This window comes from Aphelocoma coerulescens, chromosome 4, assembly GCF_041296385.1.
Source record: "Aphelocoma coerulescens isolate FSJ_1873_10779 chromosome 4, UR_Acoe_1.0, whole genome shotgun sequence".
In the NCBI taxonomy this organism is placed as follows: Eukaryota; Metazoa; Chordata; class Aves; order Passeriformes; family Corvidae; genus Aphelocoma; species Aphelocoma coerulescens.
This window is the reverse complement of record NC_091017.1, coordinates 32,472,202-32,496,752: the sequence shown is the minus strand read 5'-3', so window position 1 is coordinate 32,496,752 and position 24,551 is coordinate 32,472,202. Positions and strand designations below refer to the sequence as shown.

Sequence of the window (24,551 nt, the reverse complement as noted above, 5' to 3'; positions counted from 1 at the left end):
GCAGCCCGCTGCACCCTTCCGTAGCCCCGCAGGAAGCGGCCCCGGGCCCCGAGCGCGGCGGGGCGCGCCCCGACGGCTGCCGGGCCACCGGGAGCCCGCCGCGCACAGCCACGCGCGGAGCCCTGCCAAGGGGAGCGGGTGCCAAACCTGAATTACCAGCCCCGAGAGTGGCTGTGGATCCCGGCAGCTCCTGTGATTTGCGGCAGGTTTTTCAGGTCCCCGCCTGTCACACACACACGCAGATACTTAAGCAGTCACCCAAGGACCTGCGGGGTTCTTGTTTTACACACTTCTGGGCCCTGCCAGCTCCAGGTAAGGACAGGCTTTGAGCTGGGGGTGCTGGGGTGGGTTTGCAGTTGGGCATGAGGGGATGGAGGGAGGAGCTGCCCTGTGAGTGCTGATGCTGAGGAGGTCGGAGCTGCACCCAGCAGGGCAGGAAAGCTCATGCCCGGGGCAGGCAGAAGGGCACGCAGGCAGGAGAGACCCCAGGCAGGGGCCACCACGGGGTCCTGCCTCTGCTGCAGCAGCTGCTGCGCTCCTGTTTGCTTTGTTCCCATCCGATACTATCTTCTAAAAGACTGGACGGGTAGTTTACAGGATGTGTGACAGGTGTTTTTTCCTTATTTATGGCAGGGCCCGGTTTATTTTTAAAGCCTCTGTCCCACCTTATCCTGTGCACCATGCTGGCTGATGTTATCCACAGCCACCGCACAGCAGGCGGCCGAGCAAAGCTCAGGACAGGACATGGTTCTGCAGCAGAGCAAGGGAGGGTAAGAGGGTTCGTTTGCATTGAGAACTGCTATTTTGATCCCTGCAGTGGCAGGAAATAGCTGCAAGCTAAAACCAGATGCAGATGCCTCCAGTCACATCCCAGCTCTGACAGTGGGAGCACTGGGAAAGGGGTCAAGAAGCCCAGCAGAAGCTATGGGGCCCCATCAGCTTGGCAGGAGCTACCGCTCAGAGAGATTTCTAGGGGCTTCGGGTGCAGTAAATCGTTAGAAAGCTGCGCAGCCAGCCAGCTATTGTGACTACTGTTCAGAAAAGCAGAGCTGAGCAAACAGAGATCATGTCTTTTCTGGAAAAGTGGCAGACTTCTGCCAGGATAGTAAATGCTGACTGTCGCACTAGCAGTGCTGGGCAAGCATGCTAGGAGACAGAGAGATGTCCTCTCCCATTTCAGGCCAGAGCTAGGTGTCCTGCTAGTAACCCCCAGGGTGTCTCTGGGGAGCTGAGTGCAACCACAGGACACAGGCAGAGTACTATATATTTATAATAAGACTTTCTCTTGCTGCAACTTGTGTCCATCAGGCATTACCTTTTGTCTGCTCACTCCAAAATGGCCCTGAAGTGCATTTTAATGCCCTATCAGGCATACTAAGAGCACCAGGTGCTGTCATGTACACAGCAATGCTGGCTGGAGCTGCCCACAGCCCAGGCAACCGCTGAACCACTTGCAAGCTTTTGCTCTCACATTGCTCCACCTAAAACCAAGATAGTCAGAGCCAAGCATGAGTTCCCCAGGGGTCTTGAGCTTGACACATAGGACAGAGCAGGTGTGGTGGTTTCACTGTGACAGTGCATCTGGCATTGTCATTTCTGCCTGGGTAAGTAAACCCCAGCTGAATGACAACTGCAGCCCCACAGCCTTTCTGAATGGCTAGCATTCCTTGCACGGCAAAAGCAATTTTTTTTCAATGCTGTCAAAAATTTAAGAGGAAAAAAGCAGTGAGAAGTGGTGCTTTTCAGCAGCTAAGCCAAATAGCTGTGAGTCTCCATATTTCTACCAGGCTTAAAGAAATGTGAGACAGTCACCTTTCCTGTACAGGGGAGAGATCCTGGACAGTCTGAAGGCCAGGCTGCAGGCCTGGGCTTAAATGAGGCTCCATTTAAGTAGTGGGCAGGTGACTAGTGGTCTCCGTAGGGCCAGTCAGGGCATTTAGGCACTCCTGGTGCCCTCAAGTCATGTCATATTCCCCCAATTTTCAGCACCTAGGATGTGCCAAGTGCTAGAGGTCATATGCTGCACAGGGGCCACATGGCTCCTGAAAGCCTCTAGGACCTAGTGGAGTGATGTGGGGAGACCTGCAAAGCCCTCCAGGCACCCCAGGATTTTTGCCTTTTCCTGAAACCCATCTCACAACCTTGAGAGGTAAAAACTGTTCTCCTTCCAGAGCAGGGGTAGAGGGGACACAAAGAAAAGCCATTGAGCATCACATCCCACATGCTGGGGCACCCTGAGCTGCCAGCAGGTAGAAGATACTGTGTCCTGCGGGGAAACGCCTCAGGAACCTAGAGATAATCAGAAGCAGAAATAGCTGTGCAGGTGAAACATGAAAGCTGAAGCCTGTGTTCCCTATGCAAATCCATGCACACACATCAAGGTACATTAATGCGGCAGGCTGCAAACAATGATTGATGAACTGCCAAGTCATGTTCCTGCTGGTGGCCTGGGCTAGATGCATGATCTGGAGGTGATGAGGAGCCCTTTTTTGCCTGGGCTTTCTATGAGAAGGGCAGGTGGCTCAGTGGTGTGCTGATAGAGAAGAGGCATGACTTGTGGCCTGAGCTTAGCCTCATTTGCATTGTGACCTCGTGGAGAGCCTGGCAGCCACAGTGCTGGAGAGCAGCACCTCAATTCCAGGGGTCCTCCCTGTACCCCTGCATCTTTTTCAGAGGTCTCCAAACACCTAAGGTAGGTGAGCAGCATTCAGCAGACTTCTACTACCTTACATGCACGAGGAACTGAATTATGTCTGCCCCGTTCCTATATGGATGCTTCTGAACTGAGCTGACCCCAGGAAAACCAGCCAGCTGCAACGCTCTGCAGACAAGGCCAGCTTGGCTTGCAGTACCTGGGGTTAAAGATGGTCTTTCCCCAATCCATCCCAGGTTGGTGGGTGATAGTGTCTACCAGCACTTCATCGAGCTCAGAGGTGCTCCAGAGTTACACAACCACTGAGTTACAATGAGTATTTACCAAGTGACTCAAGCAGAGTGGGCTGTTTCACAACCAGCCCTGGTCTATTTATAAGCCCCTACTCAAATGCCAGAGGACTCTTATTAGTCAAAGCACTTTCTGCACAGGAGACTCAGGGGGATCTTTGCTTTATGAGGTAAAGTTCAAAGAGGAGGATCTCTCCAGCCTCTCATTGAGCCTGGCTCTTCGCAAGCTGTGAGACAGTTTTGAAGCTTACCTCCATCCTAGCAATTCTGTCAGCAAGTGAAAGCCCTGGGGCATTCAGTACCCCAGGGTACCTTAAGGTGGGTTATCAGTCAACCAAGAAAGCAGTTGGGTTTAAACCTATGCAGTAGGAGTGCAGCATGATGGATGTTCTGGGGTTATATCCCAGAGCCAAAGGGAAGGAGAAGCTGGACTGCAATGTGGAGGCAGGCCAGGACTGCAGCAGATGGCCCACAGGAGTCCCAAGGTGGGCAAAGGGCTCCTGGCAGCACTGGGGAGCCAGCAACACCAACCAGCCAAGCTGACAGAGACGGGCCAGGCAACTGGGACAGCAGGAGAGCAGATCAAGAAAGGCCACATTTTTGCAACCAGCTCCTCCCCTGCCAATACCCCACAGCCTGGTTTCGGAAACACCACAGTGATTCAGCATCAAGGGACTTATGCATGCTGTGTGGGGACAGTGCCTCGTGTTTTAGTTTACTGAATTGGCAAGCTCGACCCTCTGCCACGTGGAAACAAACCTGGAGCCCAGCAGAGGAGAGGTGTGGGACATACCCAAGATGCACCTGTTTTGCTTGTGCTTTTGGGCCAAGTCTTCCAGAGATTGTGCAAAGCACAAGTGGGACAAATGTTACTCTGGAGCAAAACATGGGCTTCTTGCTGCTGCTGTTGCTGGGAGCACCTAGCACTGACCACAGGCAGAGGCAGCAAGTGCCTGAGCAACAAACATACACTGGGTACAGTCAAGGACTGACCCCTCACTTATACACCAAAACCCAACCAACCAGTGATGCTCAGGAACAACAGGACTAACTGTTTATGCCCACGTGTGGTAACATTAAATATTACTTAAAACAATGCAGCTTACCTTCTCATGGCCAGCATTGTGTGATGTCCAGCCACACTGCTAAGAGAAGGACCAGGGCACTGACCAGGAGGGGAAATAGGGTGGTTGCTGGGTCAAAGACCATGCTCCCAGAAGATCTTGTATCCTCTGTTTTGTGATTCTTTTGCACAAACTTGCCTGATCACTGGGAAGTAGGGACAAAAAAAACAACAACCCACTAGGCTAGATGCCAGATATTGTCCCTTCACCAAGAGGACAAATAATTTTTTAAATGAATTTCTTTAAATTAACCCCCTGAACATGCCCATTTCTGTGACATCACTCCTAAGTGACGCCCAGGCCTAAATACGGCTGTAAACAGGAATCGTTCCCATGGGAGTCACACTGGCTATAAATACAGCAACAGGGGAGCGCTGAGCAGCCTGCAGCTTCCTGCCAGCTGAGGATGGTGAGGCAGCTCAGCGCTGGGCACTGCTGGCGTGCAGTCTCTGCACTGAGGAAACTGAGACGGAGTTGCTGGGGGGCTGGCACTCCCAGCTGAGTTCCCTGGCATGTCTTTGGGAAGGGAGTTGAGCCCTGCTGCAGCCAGAGGCCACGGCAGGGGGGGAGGGAGGCTGGTGGGGACACGGATTGCAAATCTGGGGCTCAGCAAGTGTGGCCCCACTGGTGGCCACTCCCAGCTTGAGCAATAACACCGGCCCCTCTCCACAGTGCCTGGCCCCATAGCCCTGCCCCAGGAGGAGATGGCCATGGAAAAGCCAGTGATTCCCACTGAAGAGCAGCTGGAGATCCTGGAGTACCAGTTCTGCAAGGTGAACAAGCATCCTGACTCCACCACGCTGTGCCTCATCGCGGCAGAGACCGGGCTCTCTGAGGAGCAGACTCTGGTGAGTGTATGTCCCCATCCCTCCCCTGGCACCAGCCCCACTCCCCCTGCATGCCTCTGTGCCCCACATCTCCTGCCTCTCCTCTCCTGGTCTCTCTATCATACACCTGCAACTGTCTGTCCCCCGCACAGGCTTCCTACAGCAGTCCCTGCCCCTCTCATGATGCCCCCACACCACCTGCACTCCTCTGTACCCCATGTGCTCCCTGCCTGCACTCCCTGGATCACTGTGCACCCTGCACACTCCTCACTGCCCCCACAAGTCTCTTCTGCACCTCTGCAAACCCCAGCACACCCCTAACTCCACACTGCACCCATAGAGCTCTAATGCAACACAACACCTCCCTGTACCCCACGTCCTTCCTGCATCCCACGTGTTTCTGCTCCTGAATGTACAACCCGTGCATGCTGCTCTTCCAAACCATTTCTGATAGTCCTGGATGCACAAACTACTGCTGGCTTTAAGGTCTGAAGAAACTACTGCCATTTTAAAACAGAAAGAGGATAGATGCAACTCCTGCAGGATGTGATGTGGGACATGCTCAGGCTCTGCACCCTCCGCCTCAGTGTCCCTGAGCCCAGATGTCAGGCAAGTCTGTCAGCCTCTCCAGGAGACATAGAAGCCTCCAAATACCCCTCCACAGGGATAGGCTGCCCCTGTCTGGGAATTCCACCAAGCCCTCTGCTCCACCTGGCTACCTGCAGGCTACCATGGGCTTCAGAAGCAAACGGCTTCTTCCCAGTTCCTTCAGGTGGCAGTGCAGCTCACTGTGACGCAGGTGTTTACTAGACCCATAGCATTTATGGGTATAGAAAAGAAATCCAACCCACTGGAAAAGTTAACAGCAGTTTGCAGAGAGCTGCCAAGCCTGGCTCTCCCTCAGCAAAGCCAAAAGGGATATAAAAGCCGAGCAGGCAATGTCAGCATTTAGCCTGTCCCAGGGAAAGATGCTGGGACAGCATCCATTGCACTGACAGTCCTCGGCTGGTGTGGATTGTGCTTTAGTGACAGGCAGGTATCAATCACTGCTTGTTTGAGGCAGCAAGGAGGCAGTACCCCTAAAATACCATCTTCTCCATAGAAATGGCACTGTTCCTTTTTTTTTCCTACAGCAAGTTGTAAACACAGGCCATATACACCCAAGGCACCTCTTTAGATGTCTTAAAATATTCCCTGATAGCCATCTTTTTCCACTAGTCTAGAGTGCTCCGAGAGATCTGGAGATGAAGGTCATGTTAGGGACAGGATCAAGACTGGGGTGGTGAGCTGCAAAGTGCCTGCATTGCATAGAACACAGGGAGTCATCGCTCCTGACATCTGGAGAGCTTTATCGTCTAGAAATAGTAGCTATTTTAATAAAAAATTAAGTAAGAATGAGATGCAAAGAGGAGATGGTGGTTTAGGACAGAAAGTGAAATTTTTGGGAGGAGGCTAGGCTGTCAGTCATCTGACTGGATGTGGTTGAAGGCAGTGTGAGTGCGAGAGACACTTGTAGAGAGCACCGAGGTTGTATCATTACGGACCATAATAGCTTCAAAAATAGCCATGAACAAATATAGCAACAAAATGAGCTGCAACAAAAGGAATCACAGGCACATTGCCAAACAAAAGGCTGAGCTGTGCTTCCGGCACATGACTTATATCTCTTTTCTTACTTTTCTTCTTAGGTAGTGTAGCTTTAACCAGATACATTTTATCTAATATTTTTAATTTTGTCTGCGTTAAAGTGGCATCAGCAGCTCTTGGAAATGGGCTTGCAGATGCTAAGTTACTACAGACATAGTGCTAAGTTACTCCTAACATAGACATGCATATTGCCTGAAGACCAAGACAATTTTTAAACAATTTTTAAGATATATTTGTTTTTAAATTTGTTGAGAGCCACTGTGCTGTACCTCTCATGCTTTCTGAAACAGGTGAGCTTTTGATTCCTGTCAGTTTTGGACCTGCGATTGTTTCACTGCTCCAGTCATTTAAACAGACACCATCCAGCTTCTTAGCCAGTCTGTTACTCTGTTTGCAAGACAAACCTGGACTCACAGCAATAAGAAAAGGACTTACCCATGCTTGTCAAGGTCTGAAGTGAGCAAGAGAAATGAATTGGAAAGAGGTGCAGACGTAGGTTAAAAGACCATTCGGTCAGGAGCAACTGTCCTGCTGCCTGTACTGCCTGGGAACAGTACCTTGCTACAAGGCAGCAGCACCAGGAGTTCCCCTCACCTGGTCCCACGTGCTGACCCCATCTGCAGAGCAAAGTTATTCAGAGGCTTTGCTCCGCCCAGTGCACTCAACCTCTGTTTTGTTCTTTCTCTCCAGAAATGGTTCAAGCAGCGCCTGGCAGAGTGGAGGAAGTCTGAAGGGCTGCCCTCAGAAAGCGGGTCTGTCAGGGACTAGAGGATGCTGCTCCAATCCCCTTGCCTCTTATAAATGATGGTGAAGCTCTTCAGACTGGGTTTCCTTGGGGTTCTTCTGTTGCAATAGGTTTTGCGATACGAATACTCTGCTATTTAACATAAGTTTTATTTAACATGTACATAACCAGAAAAAATCCCATTTTATATATATGTATATACATGTGTGTATACAACTTTTGATGGCTGATAATCTGTCTAGTGATTCCAACCCATTAACAGCAGCTGCACAGGAAAACGCAATTTCATGCCATTGTCCTAGGCTTGCAGGAAATTTGCCATGATATATGTTCAAATATAGAAGGAAGAAATAAAGATTCCTTTTCCTTACAATCCTCAGAGGCAAAGTATGTGTGCTAGCTTTACGGTACAGATCATCCAGAGAGTAGGACATCTGGAAAACCAGGTATGTTGTTCAGGTGACCTGGTTTGGCTCAACATGCCTGAATCAGCTCTGGATATTGGCAAACTAAGTGCCTACACCATAATCAGACCAAGCCAAGCACCCCTGGAATGCCTTTTTTGACCTTTCTGTTAAAGGTCACTAAAGAGAAAGAACTCGTGGCTTGTTTTGGGTTTTTTCCCAGTGCAATAATAAGTTTTTTGATGAGAGGAGCTGTGTTGTCCCTGCTCATGCTCCCTGCCCCCATGACAGGAGGCGGACTCCTTCCTCTGGAAGGGCAGCATTTCTCCCAGGCAGCCTCAGTGGGCACTGTGGGTTTTCCCTCTTGCCACAGGGACAGCCATGGGCAGCCTCGTCTCCTAAGGCACCCGTGGGTCCATGCATGGCAGCCCACATAGCCCCACACACACCCTAACTGCCCCAGGTGGTGCTGGGGTCCCCCACAGGGTAGGGGCTTTAGGGGAAGACCCCAGTCTCCTCCTGGCTATTCTCAAGCCTGAGGAATGCAGTTGCACTGGGCCTCTTGCACGAAGTCCAAACTCTCATCCATCCTGGCATAGGGCAATGCCTGGTCTAAAAATAACCAGCACCATTGCCCAGTGACCTTACCTTGTTCAAAAGCCTTCAAAAGTCCTCTGCTTAGTGGATTATTGAATCAATTAATGGATCCTCTGATTAATCCCCTTCTGGTTTGTGGTCACCTGCCCTCTACTCCTTTGGAAAGAGAATCAGCTTAACACAGGGAAGATTAAAATACATTGGCTCTGTAACTGCCATATGCTTTCATTTGTGGCTTTTGTCTCTTCCTGGTGAGCATCTCTCTTGCCTCAGTATCTCCAGCCTGTCGCCAGTGGTTGGGCAGCCAGTGCAAAACACACCGACCTTGTAGGAAACAGATAAAAGCATTCTCCCTTATGCCATGCCCCACACAGGCTGTGTTGTTCCCCTGCAATCCAGCTGCCAAAGTGACTCACCCACAGACCCAGCTGGAGCTCAGAATTTGTTCTGCAGACTCTGGCATCAATACCTGTTTTCTGCTTAGCCCTTGCAACGTGCCTTCTCTCTTACTCTGAGGGGAAATCTGCTTTTTTGAGTTAGGCTCCAAAAATCCCAATGCAGAACTCTCTTATTTTGTCTGGGGTCACACAACTGAGTATCTGAACCACACAGATTTAACCCAGCTATGTAACTATTCTCCAGGCACTTGAGAAAACAGGCCCCAAATCCAAGCCAACTCAACATACATTGTAGCCTTTTGTACATCTACTTCTGTCACAAGCACAAAACTTCTGAGTGTCAGGAGATGTTTAAACTTCAGCAAAAATTTTTGAACCCAAATTCAGGAGTTGTGTTGCATCAGCTTACTGCATGCTCTTGGGTTTGGTTTGCCACACTTCCCTACGTGAAAGGACAGTTCCTTCCCCCAGCAGTTGTTTTGTTACATCTTAAATTATTACAGCAAAACAATCAAGAGAGAAACTTCAGACATAACCCATCCTAGGGAGAGAATCTTCCCACATTTGGTCAAATTCTGTTAATTTTCCCTGAAGACTAATCTTAAGGAATGATGATTTTATTTGAATTCCCAGAAAGTGTTACTGCTGAGTGCTGCCTCTGTGCTCTGTTCAAGTAGATTTTCCAGCCATTGCACAGAGAGTGATGTTCAAGGGGTGATGTGGGCAGCTGGCAGGAGCATTTCTGAGGGAGCTCAGCGCAGAATTGGTTGAGCTAGTTCTTGGAGCCGCTGAGAACAAGCTGCCTTCAAAGCAGCCTCCTTCACTCTGAATGCATCTGGGTTGTATGCAGTCAAGCCCACACGAGGTCTGGAGGAGAGAGGGTAGGGATGGTCAATCCTGACTGGCAAGGCCAGCTGTCAGCTGCCTGCCAGCTCCCACACCTCCACCTAAGCCTGCCCTTCCCTATCAAGGGAAGACAAAAGGCATCACACCTCCACTGCTGTTGTCAGGAGAGGGACATCTCTCACAGCCGCTACAGCCAGGCATTCCCTCACCCTCTGTCAATCCTCCCCAGCACATCCTGCAGACTGGGCTGAGGTCAGCTGCAACATGCTGGGCAACATCAATGTCGTACACTCTGCCCTTTGTCAGTTGGTTGCTTTTTATAACTGCAATTAATAAGAAGTCCCAAACAATAATTCCTGCTGGAATTAGAAAATTCCTGTTTCTTCTCTTTTGACTCTCCTTCCACCTCAAAAGGGCTTTTTAAACTGCAATCCATGTAGCATTAACACATCCAGACATATAAAATCCATGCATGTTGGCAGAGCACTTCCTAATCTTGGCCTAATCTCTCTGGCCAAACACAAATGAACTAGGTGCCACAAGCCACACAAAATGGGCTGGCAGCTGATCATTTGCCCGTGACAGGGAAGCAGTACCTACCTTGCGCTAGGCTGGGCCAGCTCCAAAACCCTTGGTGTAGCCACTGCGCGCTTGGCAGCCTCTGTCACAGGCCACTCAGGATCCCGCGGGTGTGCATAGTCTGCGTGGAGTTGTTTTGGCCTCGACAGCTCAATGGTCCGAGGGCTCACAGTTACCTTCTGAGACCTGGAAACCTGTGAAAGAATGGGGAAGAAGGTCCTTAGAGGTGCTCTTGGCATTTAGGGGTGCTCAGCTTGCAACTAATTCAGTATAACCAGGTTCACAGCCACTGACCACATGCAGACGGGACACGATCCTGTCCTCAGCTGTGTTTGGCACCAGACAAACTGTAGAAGGAGAAATCACTGCCTGGTCAGTCCCACAACCTGTCCTCCAGCCTCCTATTACAGCCCTTTGCCCAACCCACACCCAGCACTGGAGATCCCAGTTAGGCACTTGTCCACCTCTCCCCATCCCACAAATGCAGGCTAGGCACAGCTCCGCCATTCTCTGGGGATTTGTGCTGGGAGCCAGTTCACGCACTGAATGGAGCACAAGTCCTGCTTTCCAGCTCAGGAAGCAGCTATGCCAGCCTCACGGAGAGCAGCATGAGGGCTGAATGAAGAGAGCCACGAGTGACTGAGCTCCTGTGCCCTCTCCTCTGCCAAGAGTCCCATCCATGTAGGGTCCTGGGTGATGCTGCCTTACCGTAGAGATGGCAGGACCAGGATGGGTGTGCCTAGAGCAGCACGTCATCTCCCTGATCAAGGGCTCTGCCAGTTGCTGGATCCGCGCTGATGCACTGGCTGAGGTCGCAAACTTGGAAACCTCTGTTGGCACCTGCATGGGTCCAGAATGGGGGAGGGATGTGCAGACACAGAGCTTGTACAGCAGCCCACAGGGACATGCTCCCTCTCCACAAGGATGAGCAGCCCAGCACCCTTCCTCTGCAGACATGGTCACTTACTTTTTCAGAAGCTATTATTTTTCTTTCACCTGAACTATTTGGTAATTTTGGTGCTATAGGGATTCCCCAGCTGTTGCCCACTCAGAGCCAGGAGGGGAGTGCCTGTAATGAGACCCTGTGTAGCCAGGTAAAAGTGCAGAGGAATTTCTTCAATGTTTTTAATATTCATTTTCCTGTCTGAATCAAGTGACTTCCCTGCTAAGGAGAGACACCCAGATTTCAGGGTAAATTTGCTGGTACAAATTTACCCTGCATTCCTACAGAAAAAAAAATGATTACTTCTCCAACAGGGGACTTCTTCCTCTATTTTTCACAGGGTTACTGTTGCCCAGACCTGCTCCAGCCCAGCCTCCCATTTCCCAGCCCCAGAGGCTGCATGCAGAAAACCTAGCCTTTGCCATGGAAATGAGTGTAATCTGAGATTGCTCCAAGCCCTTTCACCCCTGCCAAAGCAATGACCCACCTAAAAGGAACAAGCTCAGAAATATGTCTCTAAATTAGGCTTCTAGTAAATTGTAGTTAAAATAAATATAGTGATTGCAATCTCATGCCCCCTGTGTACTCAGATAGGAGCACAGCTGCCCAACTACAAACATGACTACTCCCTAGGAGCTAAACATGACATTTCCAACAGGTCTCTCCACCTTCCCAGGCTGCTTTATCAGAGGATGCAGCCCAGATGCCTCCCTTGGCTCTCCTGCTATACTAGGCTGCTCCAACCTGCCTGTTTTTTGTCTCCCAGCAGAAGATTTGCAAAGACAACATTCTTCTCTGAAAACGCACTTTCTCTCAGTGTCATAAACCTCAACAGAATCAGACAGCTTCTCCCCTCCAGAGCACACACTGGCCACATCCAGGGGTGGCATACTGCATCTAAAACTTCAGGACAGTTTGCTGCATCCCTGCACCCTCCAAATCTCACTCAACCTCCTCCTCACCTCTCTGGCTGGCAGGAAGTCTGGGTGCAGCGGCTTTGGCCGGGCAAGCTCCAGGATCCGCTGGGAGGCATTATAGTTCCGTGCAGCCAGGGACACGGGCCACTCAGGGGACTCACGGGCTCTGGAAGCAGAGAGTCACGGCACGCTACTCACAGATATTCCCCACTCTGGCTGCAGCTGGCGTGTCTAAGCCTCACATTTGCTGCAGTAGAAGGCAGCTTTGTCTTGTGGCCATTTCAGTGCAGAACTCATCCCGTGAGAGAATCCAGAAGTTCTAATCCCAGCAGAGACTCTGCTCTGCATTTTGCCCTCTGTTTACCCATCCTCTGTTCACCCATCCTCTGTTCCTGCATTTATTACTTGAAGACACACTGATGCTACAAGGCCCGAGGCCCTACCTATAGCACCCTATAGGCTTTCTAGCCTCTCACCTTTGTTCCAGGTAAGCAGGGAGGTATTTTTTAGGTTCCGCCAACCTCAGCAGCCGTTCAGAAGGGTAGCCAAACTTCGCTAGCGGGGGACGTCCACCAATCACTGGTCTGCATCTGTACAGAAGGAAGAATTTTGAGGAACAGCACGGAAGAGTCAGCAAAAGGCAACTGACAGAGAACATGATCCTACCAGATGGTAACCTAAGTCTGGTTAAACATCTGTGCCTGCTGCATGTACAAAAGCTGGCCCTGGTGCACATGGAAAAGCCATGAACAAATAGGCATTTATACCTGAGATTTCCTCACTTTAAATGTCGTTTGCATCTGAAGAGTCCTCTTTTAAGCACCCTCAGTGCATTTAAAGTCTAGGCTTTTCCTGGACCATTTAAAGAAGCTGCCCCACAACAGCCAGCAGCATTTATGTTGGTCAGCTCTGCCAATTCAGAAACCTCTTTGTTACAATGGCTTGACAGCACCTTGTGCCCTTGTAGCTCCTTTCATCATGGTATCTCCCCTAGTGCCTTGTTCATCCAGCTTTCAGTCAAGCTTAACTGCTGGACTATGCCTGTCATCACCAGGGAAGAAGCAAGCAGAGGTAAGCAAAAAGGCAGGAAGGGCTGTCATACAAACACCTTTAGCAAGAGGAAGAAGCTCTCAGAGGGATGAGAGCCCATAACTGATGACATTGCCAGAGGGGATAAAACTACAGACATGCATGTCTTGACATCCTTCCAGGCAGAGGAAAGCCAGGAGTGCAACACAGTTTCATCTCCATCCTCATTGCTAGGATTTCTTATAGACGAGCAACCACCATCCTGACTCCAAAAGAGCTTCATCTCCTCCAACAGAGCTACAGATGACTTGCTTCAAGTAATGCAGCATCATCTAGCAGCACTGTCATTTATACTTTTTACATAATTTTTCATTCCAATTCCAAAACATGGTCTAGTTTTTCACCATGCAGTGACAGCAGAGGTGTAATTCAAGGCAAGAGACCTGGATTCCTTCCAGCAGCAGAACACTGCAAGATTTCTCTGTTCTTAACCATATCTTAAAGATTTAGGTCAGACTCCAAGAGGATGCAGGGGATCATTAATTGTGTCCAGATGCCTGTCTGGGCTGCATCAGCCCCAGTAGGACAGGGAACATTCTAGGGACAGTTCCTCTCTACTCGCAGGTGCAACACACACATTCCATCAAGGAATGCATGCATGCACATGATGTCTACTTCAAACCAAAGCAGAGCTGTTGGATGGGTATTTTTGTTACAGCAGAGGAACATGCTCCCTTGTACTTGGAGACTGAGATCAAGACAAGCTCCTATAGCAGCTGATGGGAACCCAGAGCTCTAATCAGACCAGCAACTATGTGTTGCAGAAGTCCTTCTCACAGCTGGGAAGTGGGTATGAGGAAATAAAAGGGCACCAAAATTTAGCACTTGCCAGTTCCTCCCCATTTTGGAAATCAAGTACTCAGGGTGACTATGCTCCCATAGCACTTTCTTCCCTGCTTCAGCCAGCCCTGTTCCAAGCACAAAACAGTCTGGTGAGTTTCAGTGCCATGGAGCTACCTGCGGGGCAGCCTTTTCAGGAGAGGACATCGCATCTCCCCTTTTCCTGGGAGCCAGTATGCCCCCCTAGAGAACATGCTCTGAGCTGCCTCCTTCCCCAGGATGTGCTACCACGTCACTGACCTGCACTGGTACTCGCTATAATCTTTCTTGGGCTTGGACAGTGACAATATTCTTGCAGATGGTCGAGCTGTCATAGCACCCCATGAGGGGGTCCATATCATCTGTTGGGTTCCCCACACAAGCCTAGCAAGAACAGCAAGATTGTGAAATTTTAGTAACATGCACAAGTTATGAAACATGAAATGTGTTTGCTGGGGCTATCCTTCCCTGCCTAGGATGGAACACACACACATACACACGCCCTATGGCTCCCCACACCTGCAAAATGCCACTACCACCCCCTGCGCATTCACCTTCTGTGGCACTGAATTTCCCAACACTCTCCTGCTGGTTGTTGTCAACTAAAAAAGAGTTTTAAAGTGATAGGTCTGGTTTTAGTTACCAGTGGATGTGCAGAAAGGGTCATTTCATTACTTCTCTGAAACTCCTGGGGGAGTTTCATCATTGCATTTCTTTTGCCTCACTATTACCACCTAACTATACCACAGGTATGACAGTAAAAATAGTAATAATGTTACAGTCAGGGTGTGCCGTGGAAAGTGGGTGAGGTTTTACAGCAGGTTAGTGGTTACTCTCCTGTGCCCAGGGCAAATTTGGAGTTGCTTATCCCTCACTGAGAGGCCATGGTGGGAGAGGGTACCAGGGTAGTCAGGACAGGGAACAGCAGGGCAATGGGTTTGTGGAGCCTTTTTCGAGACCCATACAGGTAACGGAGAAGAGATGTTATCAAGAGACTGTTGCCCTGGCTTGTCAAGCTGTAGTTTGATCACATCATGCAGACAGCAGCTCTGTTCCTAAAGCTGGACTGTATCCTCCAGGACAGAGCAGCCTGTGGCTCCCATGAGTCCGGTTACCTTGCACCACACACACCATCCTACCCCGCAATATCTCAGTTGGGCAGCTCAGATCAGATGGGGCAACAAAGGCAAGGCTTGAGTCAAGCCCAGTTTTTTCATTGAAAACTTGAAAGAGAAAATTGGAGGGAGCCCTTAAAGCATGGAACATCTCAGTCTGCTTTTCTGGAGACAGCGGGGAAAGCAATAGCAAGACAATGGCCAAGGGTCTGCTCTGGTTGAGCCCTGTCAGTCCCCAGCCCTCAAGCAAGCACTGTTTGAGCACCTGCTTACCTGGGACTGCTGTCACAAAATCGTTGCTTGGGTTCTGCAAGTACATGTATCCTGTCAAAATTGCAGAAAAGGACAAACATGCCATCATCATAACTTAAACCAACAAAGCATGAAGAAGCTACTGCTGTACTCAAAGCCATATAAACACTCTCAAGCCCCTGTGCTTTTGCCTCCATTCCCTTGAGAGACTGTTTAAGGACATCTCTCTGAAAGTACTTTCCATCCATTTCATCTGGCAAACTCACCAGCCCATGATTTTTTGTGTTTTCTCTTGGACTGCAGAGACACAAATTTGCAACTCTGCCTCCACTGCAAGGTCCCTCTGGGAAATGGCTAGGGGAACGGGAAGGAACTTTTCTGGTCAATAACATACCATGAAACCTCTGCAGGTACGAGAGGGATGCTCTCCCAGCCTATGGGAGCCCAGATGAAGAAACACCTGTTAGCACCACCTTTGTGGTTTACTAAAAGGCACCATGGAGACAGCACTGTGTTCCCACATGGCTTTAGGAGCACATTTTATTTCACTCCATTTAGCACAGAGGTCCTAGATGCTACAGAGACACAGGAACACACAAAGTCTGTGCCCTAGGAGCAGCTCTGGAAATGTTTTTCCTGAATATACAACAGACCAAAACCTTTCAGGAAGATCAGATATCACTGCTGAGGCCTGAAATCCTAGTGATTGGGAAGTGCTTGAAATTTAAGAGCCTCGGTACAGAAAGAAGAACAAGATGATCCAGTGCCACAGTGTATTACACAACTCCTCAATGTCACAGACCAAGCCCATACCCACCCACTGTGGCAACAGGTGCCTACCCACAGCCAGCTGGTGAACAACCACACTGTGCAGGCTGCTATGGAAGTGCCCCACCATGGAAAAAGCAGAGAAGGTGGAAGCCTGGGGCATTGCTTCCCTGCTCTGTATCACCTGGCAAAGATGCCTAGCATAGCCCTAGAGAAGAGCAAGGACACCAGAAGAGAGAGATACTTGCCAACAGAAAACAATCTGTGCTTTGGGGACACACCTGTGGTTTCTCTGATGGGGCTAATACTGCTAGTAAGATGCCAAGCCCTGGCAAATGCTTGTCAGAGTACTCAGCACCACAGAGATCCCTGAAATGGCAGGCTGCTGTTACAGCACCTTCACTGCATGCTCCCTGCGAGATGCCTGTCACGCCTCACTTGGGCTACAGCGCTGCAAACACGGCTCCTGCTGAGATCCCACAGAGGCAACTGCCTGTAGGACTTTGGCCCCCTGCCACTAGTTCAAGACAGGACACAGTCAGGAAGGCAGATGTCATTTCAGGAGCCAAAACCCAGTTTCAGTTCTTTATTCCCAAGCGGCTCCCCAGAGTGTTTTCCTTGCAAAGGTGCAAGGGAGTGAAGGATTAGCACACAGAGGTCCCCCCCAGCCTAGCTGTATTGCAGAGCTGGCTCTATCTCTGCAAGCAGGCCCATTGCTTTTCCTCAACCGCTGGCACAGGCCCAGCACACAGCCACAGCCAAATCTAGCACAACGTGCACATGGCCCTAGTGCCCCACACTGCTGTGCAAAGCTTGCACCATGATCTGGCCAAGGAAGGAGTCCCATGTACACTCAGATCACATCTCTCAACTCACTTGACAATCTTTTTTTGGGTTTTTTTGCCAATTACAAAAAATTAGTTTTATCACAGTAAAAAGATAGATAGATAGACAGACAGATAGATAGATAGACAGACAGATAGATAGATAGATAGATAGATAGATAGATAGATAGATAGAACGAACAGACAGATATCCTCACACAGGATGCACCCACAGCAGCTCTGCAACTTGAAGGAGTTAAACCACCTCACTGACAAGACAGCCCTAGTGGAGCCTTTGTTGTTTGGACCTGCTCATGCTTCCCAGCAAGGAAAATGAGGCCTTGCTTCAGCCAGACACAGAAACACCTCCCCTCCACTGTCTGAGCATTCACAGACTTATTGCTTAAGGGGGATTGACTCCTTTTGAGATCAGTTCCTTGTAAAGCAGTCACAGCTTCCGTTTTGAAGAGGCAGGATGTTTGTTAGAAGCTGAGGTAAAGGCAAAACTGGGCATCATTTCCTCTCAAGTGTTTATCACAGTGTCATCCAATATACTGACTCACTGCTTGGTGTAAATCCCTGACTGAGCCCTCTAAAGAGACATGGGGCATGGCCTGAACACCCAGCCAGGAGGCTGAGAGGGCTTCTTACCTGCTGTGTGGGCGGTGTACACATGTGTAAGAAGATGTATAAGATGAAACTGCAAAAACAAGAACAGGTGAATTTAAAAGCTTGGTAGCACCCGGAGCCTGGGCTGCCTGCTCTTTAGTGTGCAATAATCATATGGCAGATGAAGTTTGTGCATCTCCTTAGGATAGCTGCTCAGCAGATGTTTGCATTCTTTTTCCCTGGTACCTTCCTCTCCAGTGGTTGCTCCTCACGGGGGGATGCTGGCAGCCCCCAAGGCTGCAGGATAGAGCACCCCCAGCACCACATCCTCCTCCTGGCACAAGCACCAGTGGTCACCAGCCTGTGGGCTCCCACCCGACTCAGTGTAGCCACCCCCTTACGACCGCCTTCAGTAGCCTACAGGGCAGGTTTTCAGAGCCTCGGGGGAATAGCAACCGTGTTAAACTGGGACTCGGCGCCAGCACAAAACAACCTGCCGTGTTTTAAGGCGGGGGTGGGAGACACGGGATGACAGGAAAACCAGCGACACGTGCAGCCAGGTGCCATGGCAGCGATGGCCGCGAAAACGGGCCCGGCATCCCGCCCTCACCGCCGCGGTGCCCGAGGCCTGCCGGCGCCAGCCAGCCCACCGTGCCCGGGAGCCCTCCCTGCCGGAGCCCACCGCGGCCGGGTACGGGGCCGGGGCTCGGCGGAGGGGCCGCCCCCGCCCGCGGGCCCCGGCGCCGCTGGGGCCCGGCCGCCCCGGCCGCACGCACCGTAAACGTCCCCGGCCGCCGCCATGGCCCGGCCCCGCCCCGCCCAACGGCTCCGCCCGCCCCGCCGGGCCCGGCACACACACGGCGCTGCCGGCGGCAGCCCGAGCCCGGCCCCGGCCTCTGCCCACGGGTGACGCGGCCCCCGTCATGGTGGCTGTCCCAGAGAGGCCTCGGGAGCCTCCCGCATCCCAACATCTTGTTCCCCAACTGGAAGAGAGCAGCCCGGACCAGTGGTTTGGGTGGAATTTTCTGCTTTATGCATCTGTTACAAAGGACAAAACTATAAAAGCCTCGTACAATAGATGCGGGTGCAAAACAGGGCCTTTACAGGACTGCTCCGGGGTCATGTCCTTCGAGTATGATTAGGAGGACACTGGGAGAGTGACACTCCTCAGCAGCTTGTCACCTTCCTCACCTGCTGTGCTAACAGAAACCACTGGCAAGAAACAACAGGGTTTTCACAAGGAAGACTGATTGCTCGAGGATATCTCGGACTAAGCTTAAATAAGCTGCTCAACCCGATGGACGAGTCTCCCACCTTTGCTGCCAATTTAACTTAAATGCTACCTCAAATTACACCATTTTGGCTTTTTGCCTGTAGGCAAAGAAACACTTAATATATTACTGCTTTCATTTTCTTATCCTTACCCACTAAAGAAACAGTAACCAACCCAATTTCCAGAGATTACTAGTTTGCCACTCCCTTAACAACTGGGTCCAACACAGCAACAAGAATTGTCACTGTCAAAAATACTAGTTGCAGCACTTTAAATTTCTGACTCGGTCACGAAGTGAGGTCTCATTTTTAACAGAACACCACTGTTAAAAGGGTTCTGTAAAATCTGTGAAGTAAACATATTTCACTTTAACCTGAGACATCAAGCCATGTTGAATTCACTGGGTGCAACTTTCTTCCACAGAAATCAGTGCTTGATTCCCACCTGACATGAAGCTATCTTGCCCATCTGAGCTATATTTCCCCTTAAATCTGCTGCCTGAGAGACAGACTATTTTTCTCCTACAAATATGCTAAAAATAGACTACTTCTCAAATGTATTTTCAAACCACTATAAATTAGATTTTCTTACCAACTAGATACCACTTTCAGAGGAATTCCACACCCACAAGGAAAACATATCTGTACATTTCAGCTGCCAAACAGTAAAATGACCATATACTAACACCTGGTCTCCCTCAGCTGCAAATACCTAGTTGTAAGAAAAGAGCTGTCACTGTGTTTCCAAAACCAGTGTCCCTATTAGCTCCTTGGCATCCTTCATGCTGGAGGAGATCTCAGAGCCATCTTCTGCCACATGGGTACCAATCAAGAACATCTTCCTCTCATCCCCAATATCAGACAGAGCCAGAGCATCGTGAATATCAGTGATGCAATATGCACCTTCGAGGTCCTGTTATACAAAAATAAAACAACCCTGTTAGTTGCAAGAGGTGGTGGCACCATTCCTACTTTGAGCCACGGCTTTTGTCCAGGGAGGGAAAGAGTCTCAAAAGCTCTGGGGTGCCATTCTTATGTACCTTCTATGAGGTCAACTTCCCATGTCCTAAAATGCTTTGGGGAAAAATCTAACCTGATTTCTTCCCAAAGAAATATGGGTACAGTTCTGTTCCTATTTCTACACCACTTCCAGAGTTTCTGATAACTATGGAAGACCACCTGTACAAGGCAGACAAAAGCACTGCTGGCCCAAGACCCTACGTGCTCAGCAAAGGGTTATAAAAATAGGGCAAATATACAACAGTCATGCCCTGCCTACCTTCTTAGCCACCAGTGTTTCTGATGCACGAGTCTGATGAAGCCCAAGCCTGCACTTGAGTTCAAGAGTTACATAAATGACTACTAGTAACAGGCCTCAGTTACTAGAAATTTAGGAGGTAACAACTTCAAGCAAACCGAGCACACAACCGTGATAAAAGAGAATGTTATTAAAACCCCTGGGCTCTTCTGTCATCTGATTGTACCAGAGGCCCAACTCTATTTCAGGTACAGCACCAATCATTGAGACTTTCACGAAGATCTTAGGAGGAAGCACTGCCTTTAGAGGAAAACTGCTCTTTCTCTCAGGTTTCAGATGCAGCCTTTGGAGCAACCAACTGGACAGTCTGAAGGCAAACAGTGCTTCACTTTTTAGCTGCTGCTAGGTAAAGTGGTACTTCTGGGCAGATACTCAGAACAGAAACCTAACTTCATATCTAACTGTGGTCTCCCCTGAAGCTCCAAAACCTTGCAACTGTACAGCAGTTTCCACCCACAGCTCTGATTGCATCTTCACCAGGCACAGGACCTGCATCTTGCAGATCCAAAACAACCTCAGATTATTTTGTTTTGTGGTCAACAGGTGTGTCAGAAAGACTCCTAGCCATGTGCCTTCCTTAAAGGCATGAAGCCTCTTTTGAAAGGCTTTGTTGCTGTTTCCAAAGCTGCTGCCAAACCTAGCTGTGCTAGCAGCAGGGAACTCTTACCTGCTTGTTGGCCAGAACCACCACAGGCAGGGTGGAGTTGTTCTGGATTAGCTGATGAAGCAGCTGTTTCGCCATAGGCAGTCGGGCATGATCAGCCGAGTCCACGACGTAGACCAGCAACAGCACTTTGGGCAAGTACATCTTCCAGTATGAACGCAGGGATTCACTGCCCCCGACTGGAAGAGAAGACAGCAGCACAGGATTCACCAAGTAGTTCAAGCAGCACTGCTCCCAGAGGTGCAGACAGCATTTCCCTGAACTGAAAACCCAAGGTATTTGGGTTACCAAAGACTCAGAGTATTTGAGCTACTGCACATGAGACTGAAAACAGCTTTATTTTCCCCACTCAAGGCCCATGAAGGCATATCTGTATGCTCTGGGGGGAAAAAAAGAATCTGTCCATTTTAAGCTCTTATTTTGAGAGGACTTTGGGTTCAGTATCTTTACGGTTGCTTTCTGCCTTGTTGGTTCTTGCTCTCAAGCAAGTAAACAGAGTAGAAAATGGTTCAGTGTCCATAAACACCAAATGTCCCCTTATAACCTATCTTCACATGCCCATCTCATTGTAAGACAAAGCAGGTCTACAATTTCCAGGGGAGAAATTTAGCTCTGAGGTGTGGAGGGCTCTCATCGTATTTGTATGACACCAAGAACTAGCTCAAAACTCACAGAGTTTTGTCAATAACCAGAGGTGCTTAAGGAAGAGAGAAAAATCAAGTCCCAGCAGACTCTTCAGGCAATGCTTAGGAGTAATCTTTTCACAGCATACATTTCTACATGACCTCTTCTCTGCTGGATACAGAGGAAATCTGTCCACCTTCAAAACTAGGTCTTAAAACAATTCTCTGGTAAAACCACAGACAGCAAGTTGTTTGAGATTGTTGTTCCCATCTGGGGACAAAGAATTCAGTAGTTTGTTGAGTTCAATAGCAGAAGGAATAACTATCAGTATACTAAGTAGTTCAGATGTGTTTTCAGGTCTCTAGGTCTTCTCCAGGCACATTGCAGGAACACTCGCTCAAAGAGTACTGAGGTGCTCAAAAGGCATGTGTGAGTCTCTCAAAAGTAGCATGCTTTCAAAGCAATATATCTGGGGTTCCCTGTAACTCCCCTGCCTTACACAGGAGCCCTTTTCAAAATTGTCTTACTAGACAGCCATCTTTTATTGCCCTTTTTGACTGTTCTGTTTCAAAGCAATTTTGCTTTCACTTAAGTCAAAAGGATTCAGTAGTTTCAAGAACACAGAAAGGGAAGTAACATTTCCCACTAGAGCATGCCTGCCTCTTCAAGTGGCCCAGTGTACCTGGAGGCAGAACTGCAAGTCTGCCACTGTGGAAAGGAGCCAAAGGACTGTGACTGACATGTAATTTTTGGGACAGAAACCCGATTCTGTACTGCAATACCGCAGGGGCTCAGCACTGCTCCCTTTGTTAAGTGTATTCATGCACAGCATAACCCAGGGGTCAGCAACCTCACAGAGAACGCTTTTTTCCCAGCCTGTAGGAACTCAGCAGAAGCCAGGAGCTCCTACTCCTCGCAGAGGGCAAGATACCACCCAGTTATCTGTATGCTGGTACAAAGAAAAGAACAGTTTTCCACATGTCTAAGCCAGCAAAACAAAACCCCTGCTGTTTGCTGATCACCTTGTGCCATGTGAGCACAGCACAGGCTGCTAACCCCTGGACTAGGCAATGGTACAGACTGGATAAGTAACCAGATTAGAGCCATGCACAGATTTACCTGGCTGAAACTGGCCTGAGACATTGCATTTCCCATGAGTCAGATCGCAGCCATCACATCTCAGTCACTACCAACCTGGACCAGAGAGGGAAGGACGACTCAGAAACAACAGGTTCTGCTGTGGTGTGCGCAGTGCTGGGCCCAGACTGTCCCCAGGCAGGAGCAGAGACACTGTGGGTTTCTCTGGGCTCAGATAGGCAAAGCACATCCCAGTAGGAAATACCCTCTTATCTACCAGGCGAGGGGCATAGACTACAAGCATCTCTCTAAAGATGATTTCCCCAAGCCACTGCAGAGACTCCTGTATTAATAAGACTGGGAATGAAACTCTGCCTAAGCGACCTCATCCTCACACCCCAAAAACTTACCTGGGAACAGCACAACTCCTCTAGGCCTGCTAAAGGTACAGAGACATCTGTGGGCTAGCTGCCAACTGAGCCAGTCAAGCACTGGTACACCACAGGGCAGAAACAGCAGGAAGCAATGGGCAGCTCCTGCCTCCACAGAAGGCAGGCACTGATGAGGCTGGGATGTCAGCCTCTCTGTACCAGGGACTGACCTGACTCCAGGGCCTCCACCTTTCCCATCAGCTAGCTGCACCTCAAACAGCTGTGATGTCCCAAAGGCATCACAGGAGATGCCATCTGCAGGCACGGATGATACCCAAAAATAAGAGCTAAGGACAGTACAAAAGTTTTAACAAAATGCTATGGACATTCAAAAGCTGTTTAAGACTAAAAAACACCACTTATGAGGCTTTTAAATAGAAAGGGTTTTCTCTTCCCCCTCTCTTCTTTCACTTATTATTTATTCCTCTGTAGCTCTTGCCCTTTGCCAGGCACAAGCACCAAGGAGAAGCAGCACAAAAGCTATGAACCACAACACAGGCCTTATTGGGGAAACGTCTGCTGGTTTCACCCAATCAGGCTTATTACCCTTCTCTCTCTGGGAACAGAATTCCCAGGATGTCAGGGCTGAATAAAAACTGATCTCTAACATCATTGTGTCTTCTCCTTCAAAGAGGCTGGGTAGGAAAGCAGAATCCCCAGGGAGAAAATAATCCCAACTTCACGTTACTGAGCTGGCATGTGGGGATACCGAGCTTTTAAAATATGTGCCTGATCCCTAGGGCACAAGACAGGAACTTATTTTATGTTCAATACTAAAATAGGTTCACTCACTCTCCAGAAACTCCATCTGGGACTCTTCGGTGTTGATGCAGATGGCATTGAAGCCCTCGGTGGGAGCCACACTGCGCTTGACGTGGTTAGTTGCCAGGGAGTGGAGAATGCTAGTCTTCCCAGCCCCATCCAGGCCCAGCACCAGGATCTGCTTACCGTGTCCTTTACCCTGCAAAGCGAGGGGCAGCATACTTACCCGGGCAGCCGGGGCAAGAGCAAAGCTTAGCAGGGCTGGGGGAAAGAAGGAGGCTGAACAAGGGGCCTGGAGAGCACAGCACAAGCCACTTGGCGGTGAAGAGGCCGAAGATGCCCGCTGGACTCCCGCGGCACAAGCGCACGGCCGCAGCGACGGGGAATCCCTGGGACATCAGCCAGCCCCGGGCACTGCGGGGCAGGAAAGCGGGGAGAGCGGCCCCGGCCCGGCCACCCGCCCCGCCGCGGCCCAGGGCACCGCCGAGGCTGCCGGGGAGCGCCGGGGCCGAGGTCACGGCGGCCCGAGAGGCCCCGGGCGGCGCCGCGGGCGTTCCCCGACCCCGCGGCCTCGCCCGCCGCCCCGACCCAGGCCCGGTACCTGATCGGCGGCGGCAGCGGCGGCGGCAGCGGCGGCGGCAGCGGCGGCGGCAGCGGCGGCGGCAGCGGCGGCTGCAGGGCGGGCGGGCAGCGCGACGCGGCTTCGCAGGCGGGCCCAGGCCCGGAGCGCCACGACCGTGCCGCCCGCCAGGACCAGCGCCGCCCCCCAGAGCGCGGCGGCCCGCAGGCGGGAGCCCATCGCCGCTCCGGCCGCGGGCAGCGCTCCGGCCGCGGGCAGCGGACACCGCGCACCCGCACCGCGCACGGAGAGCGCCCCCCGCAGCCCCGAACGCGGCTCCCGCCGCCAGCCGGGCTCCCAGGGCCAGGCTGGGAACACGCGAGCGGCAGTGAAACAGA

General features: G+C 50.5%; 3 protein-coding genes across 8 annotated transcripts; 1 reads left to right on the top strand and 2 right to left on the bottom strand.

The window, feature by feature from the left end:
- The first annotated feature begins 228 nt into the window (after positions 1-228).
- Positions 229-7,659, top strand: HOPX (HOP homeobox). 3 transcript variants are annotated; one of them, XM_069013447.1, is made up of 3 exons: positions 229-312; positions 4,740-4,915; positions 7,232-7,659. In XM_069013447.1, exons 2-3 carry the CDS (start codon positions 4,772-4,774, stop codon positions 7,307-7,309), a joined length of 222 nt encoding a protein of 73 aa, XP_068869548.1. In that variant the 5' UTR covers positions 229-312; positions 4,740-4,771; the 3' UTR covers positions 7,310-7,659. The 3 variants fall into 3 exon arrangements, with proteins under 3 accessions (XP_068869548.1, XP_068869549.1, XP_068869550.1); XM_069013448.1 differs by lacking the exon at positions 229-312 and adding an exon at positions 4,405-4,476; XM_069013449.1 differs by lacking the exon at positions 229-312 and adding an exon at positions 4,492-4,577.
- A 937-nt stretch (positions 7,660-8,596) lies between these two features.
- Positions 8,597-18,254, bottom strand: SPMAP2L (sperm microtubule associated protein 2 like). Of its 4 annotated transcripts, XM_069013442.1 has the most exons (9): positions 18,223-18,254; positions 17,489-17,537; positions 15,267-15,317; positions 14,140-14,262; positions 12,447-12,560; positions 12,016-12,136; positions 10,819-10,950; positions 10,132-10,304; positions 8,597-9,552 (listed from the first exon to the last, which is right to left on the bottom strand). In XM_069013442.1, the coding sequence occupies exons 1-9, from the start codon at positions 18,245-18,247 to the stop codon at positions 9,438-9,440; spliced, it is 903 nt and encodes a 300-aa protein (XP_068869543.1). In that variant the 5' UTR covers positions 18,248-18,254; the 3' UTR covers positions 8,597-9,437. The 4 variants fall into 4 exon arrangements, with proteins under 4 accessions (XP_068869543.1, XP_068869547.1, XP_068869542.1 ...); XM_069013446.1 differs by lacking the exon at positions 14,140-14,262; XM_069013441.1 differs by lacking the exons at positions 17,489-17,537; positions 18,223-18,254 and having other exon boundaries at positions 15,267-15,429.
- Positions 18,255-18,456: 202 nt separating this feature from the next.
- ARL9 (ARF like GTPase 9) lies at positions 18,457-24,447 on the bottom strand. The gene is made up of 4 exons (XM_069013440.1): positions 24,196-24,447; positions 23,625-23,793; positions 20,704-20,879; positions 18,457-19,631 (listed from the first exon to the last, which is right to left on the bottom strand). Exons 1-4 carry the CDS (start codon positions 24,391-24,393, stop codon positions 19,452-19,454), a joined length of 723 nt encoding a protein of 240 aa, XP_068869541.1. The 5' UTR covers positions 24,394-24,447; the 3' UTR covers positions 18,457-19,451.
- Between the last annotated feature and the right edge of the window lie 104 nt (positions 24,448-24,551).

Bases quoted from the DNA above. Each gene is read 5' to 3' on its own strand.
- SPMAP2L (XM_069013441.1), bottom strand. From the start codon at position 15,406: ATGGCTTTGAGTACAGCAGTAGCTTCTTCATGCTTTGTTGGTTTAAGT. The intron at 12,561-14,139 runs GTCAGTGACGTG...CCTTCTGTACAG, and splicing joins TATAGCGAGTACCAGTGCAG to ATGCAGACCAGTGATTGGTG. The intron at 12,137-12,446 runs GTGAGAGGCTAG...CTCTGCTTCCAG, and splicing joins CCTGCTTACCTGGAACAAAG to AGCCCGTGAGTCCCCTGAGT.
- HOPX (XM_069013447.1), top strand. From the start codon at position 4,772: ATGGCCATGGAAAAGCCAGTGATTCCCACTGAAGAGCAGCTGGAGATC. The intron at 4,916-7,231 runs GTGAGTGTATGT...CTTTCTCTCCAG, and splicing joins TCTCTGAGGAGCAGACTCTG to AAATGGTTCAAGCAGCGCCT.
- ARL9 (XM_069013440.1), bottom strand. From the start codon at position 24,393: ATGGGCTCCCGCCTGCGGGCCGCCGCGCTCTGGGGGGCGGCGCTGGTC. The intron at 20,880-23,624 runs GTGAGTGAACCT...CTTCTCTTCCAG, and splicing joins CCAGATGGAGTTTCTGGAGA to TCGGGGGCAGTGAATCCCTG. The intron at 19,632-20,703 runs GTAAGAGTTCCC...TTTGTATAACAG, and splicing joins TGGTTCTGGCCAACAAGCAG to GACCTCGAAGGTGCATATTG.